We start from the raw sequence: 3147 nt of genomic DNA on the forward strand, positions 1-3147 counted from the left end.
CTTCCTCTCCCACTCCCCCTGCTTGTGTTCCCTCTCTCGCTGGCTGTCTCTATCTCTGTTGAATAAATAAATAAAATCTTTAAAAAAAAAACCTTCAATTTATTAAAAAACATCGTCACCAAGTAGACATCTGATCTGTAAGTTCCTGCAGAGAAAGAAAGAAATATTCCATTATAACAAGCATAGTGTCCAATAGATAAAAATAAACCAGGAGCTTAGAAGTACAGCCCCTCCCTAGCCCTGAAGCTTGTGAAAAATGTTGTTCATGGGCATTTGTAAATGGGGTGGGGTCAGTGATACCCAGACAGAGGCTTATAATAAAAGCAAAGGTAAGTCTGTTCAAATGTGGCTCTGAAAATAACTCAAGAGGCAAAAGCTAGCAGATCAAATGATCTCTGCAGGAAATTTATCTTATTGCTGTCAAGTTCCCTAGTAACAGGCTGGCCAAAACCTTACAGGAAGAAGCGATGGCCAGGGGTGGACTTCGTCACACAATTAATAGTGTGTGTGCGCGTGCGTGTGCATGCATGTGTGAATGCCTGTGCTTGTGTGTGTGTCTGTGAGAGCGTTAGAAATCTTGACCCGGAGTTGCTTCGTTTTGAAAGAGATGTCGATCAGAGGGACAGATGTGCAAAGACTGGAGTGTGTTCGGATGGGAGGAGACACACCACAGGGTGACACGGGGAGCCTGGGCAAGGAAAAATGGAGAAACGGGGCGCTCCCGTGTGTGGTGCCCAGCTTGTCGGCATCAGGCCGTGCTGTGCCCACGTCAAACGCAGTGAAAACCAGACTTCTCTCCATGTGCGGACAAAACTCGTTCCTGAGGTTCGCGTTAGTGGTGCAGTTCTGATCTTTTGTTGAGTGGAACAGACAGCTACCCAGAACCTAAAAATGACTGGGTGAAGTTCACTTATTTTTAAAAAACCTTCATCAGTCAGCAAACTTCATCTATTTGCTTGGGAGTCATCTCTGCGTAATTGTGAATCTCCGCGTTCCCAACACGCCAAGCTGGGACGTAAAGACAAATGGGAAAATTTTGAACATCAGGGGATGCAACCAGGCCATAACAGGTGCTCAATAAATGTGGGTGGACGAATGAAAGTTCTAGAAAATCTATCTTGTTTCAGAGAAGATTTATATAGAAGGAAGATGCTTAGCAAGACTTATGGCCAAATATTATTATCACAGGACAATAATGTATCCAAATGTAATGACAGGCCTGTTTAAAGACAGCAGTTATCATAATTGCTCCTGAATAAGAGTGTCTTCCTCTGGTCTTCCTCCTCCTCTTCCTCCTTGTCCTGTGTCCACGCTAAAGGTCGAAGCATCTAACCCAGTTCAGATTCGGATGTTCCGATTCAGCTCTCCGCACTGTCCAAAATCAGCAAAAATCTGTTTAGTTGAAGAGGCTACACAGACACCGCCTCGTGCTAACGTGAGCACTTGGCTGGTGTGATGTGTCACCAGTGCAAAGTGCCAGCACCTTGCACGTGACACTTACAAATCACTGTTGCTTTGACTAGATGTGATCATTTAAAACCGTGAAAGGAAAACCGCTCGTTGATTCTGACACGCCCTTTTATTTCTTTTCTTATAAAAAAAGTATCTAATTTCCTACAAAAATACCAAGAAAAAGAAAAGAAAATAGGAAGCAAGTTTCAAATAATTTAATATTATAATTTTGGCTTCTAGTTTCCTTTCTACATTTTATTTTTAATTTCAGAGATAAAGAGCATGTAGTGTGTGTGTGTGTGTGTGTGTGTGTTTTCTGTCTATAGTGGAAACACATTTCCTCTACCAAGGTTAGCCTTCCCAACCACAGCAAGCCTAAAGGGAGGATGCTTCACGTAGGCCAGCATTCCAGACACTCACATAACTGTCTCTGTGTTTAGCTATAAGGAGAACATTATGCGCCTCTCCAGCCTGCACAAGGACCGCCCCATCGAGCCCCTGGACCTGGCTGTGTTCTGGGTGGAGTTCGTGATGAGGCACAAGGGGGCTCCGCACCTGCGCCCCGCAGCCCATGATCTCACCTGGTACCAGTACCACTCTTTGGACGTGATCGGCTTCCTCCTGGCCGTTGTGCTGGGGGCTGTCTTCATCGCTTACAAGTGTTGTGTCTTGGGCTGCCGGAAGTGCTTTGGGAAGAAAGGACGAGTGAAGAAATCTCACAAATCCAAGGCACACTGAGAAGCAGCTGGAAAATGAGACGACTCGAAGCTGCAGCCAGAGGCAACGTTAAGTTTATGTTTTGCTTATTAAAGAAATACTTTTTTAAAAAATAAAAACAATCCAATTGCTAGTCACGCCTACAGGTAGAGACACCTGAATGGTTTCTGCCTCCTGTAGTGTCTTTGATCCGACCACCCATGTCATCTTTCCAGTGAATGGCCAAGATGGTCGGACAGGTGTCTCCTGCACTTTGCATTACTTTTCTTACTTAGAAGTGAGGCCTGTTTGGGGGGGGCACAGGTTTCAGAGGTCCCCCCGCCCCCACCCTGCCACCTGGGAGGACGGTTCTAACATCATCGTCTGGCTTCTGTAGTTCCTTCACCGGTGACAGCAGGTCCTAACTAATGCTCCTGCTTCACTGATGTCACTTTGTGTATCTGAAGAAGGAGACGTTTGTTTATTCCGGGGGCCTCGTGCCTTGTACTTGAAATAAAGGAGTGACATGGGAACTTTTGAGAACGGTGTCTGATTTCTGACTTCAAGGAAAAGAATGATGTGTAAAGTTGATGAGTGAGGTGTTCAAGAGGATAATCATGGCTTAATCATGGCTTGTGGCAAATGGATCTCATTTGAGAAAAACCCACAGTAGAGTGTCTCACAAGTGTATTTTCTCGGATGTTTTCCACAACTGAGAACATTAATAAATTCATGTAAATTATATTTCTCAGGCGTTCTTCTCTTTATTGTTGTTGCATTTCTGGGTTAACTACATGTGCTGATTACAAAAATAATACATGATTACGACAGAAATTAGGAAAATACAGAGGTGCACACATACACACACAAGAAAATAAAAATCTGGTAATCATCTTTCTCAGAAATGACCAGTTACTATTTTGGCAAATGCATATATTTATAAAATACTGCAGCTACACCAAATATATCTAGCACTTTCTAACACTCTTTTCCACTTCA

The 3147-nt window shown here is 43.8% G+C and overlaps 1 protein-coding gene across 4 annotated transcripts in view; it reads left to right on the forward strand.

Annotated features, from left to right (window-relative positions):
• The window catches only part of LOC100481084 (UDP-glucuronosyltransferase 1-6), a 61457-nt gene extending 58565 nt beyond the window's left edge, over positions 1 to 2892 (forward strand). For all 4 annotated transcript variants that reach the window (XM_019798286.2, XM_002917950.4, XM_011223324.3 and 1 more), the window contains exon 5: positions 1893 to 2892. In XM_019798286.2, coding sequence (XP_019653845.1) covers positions 1893 to 2190 — 298 coding nt within the window. In that variant the 3' untranslated portion in view covers positions 2191 to 2892. The remainder of the gene's footprint in view (positions 1 to 1892) is intronic.
• The last annotated feature ends 255 nt before the right edge of the window (positions 2893 to 3147 follow it).

The sequence above is a fragment of the Ailuropoda melanoleuca genome, chromosome 2, assembly GCF_002007445.2.
Source record: "Ailuropoda melanoleuca isolate Jingjing chromosome 2, ASM200744v2, whole genome shotgun sequence".
Classification (NCBI taxonomy): Eukaryota; Metazoa; Chordata; class Mammalia; order Carnivora; family Ursidae; genus Ailuropoda; species Ailuropoda melanoleuca.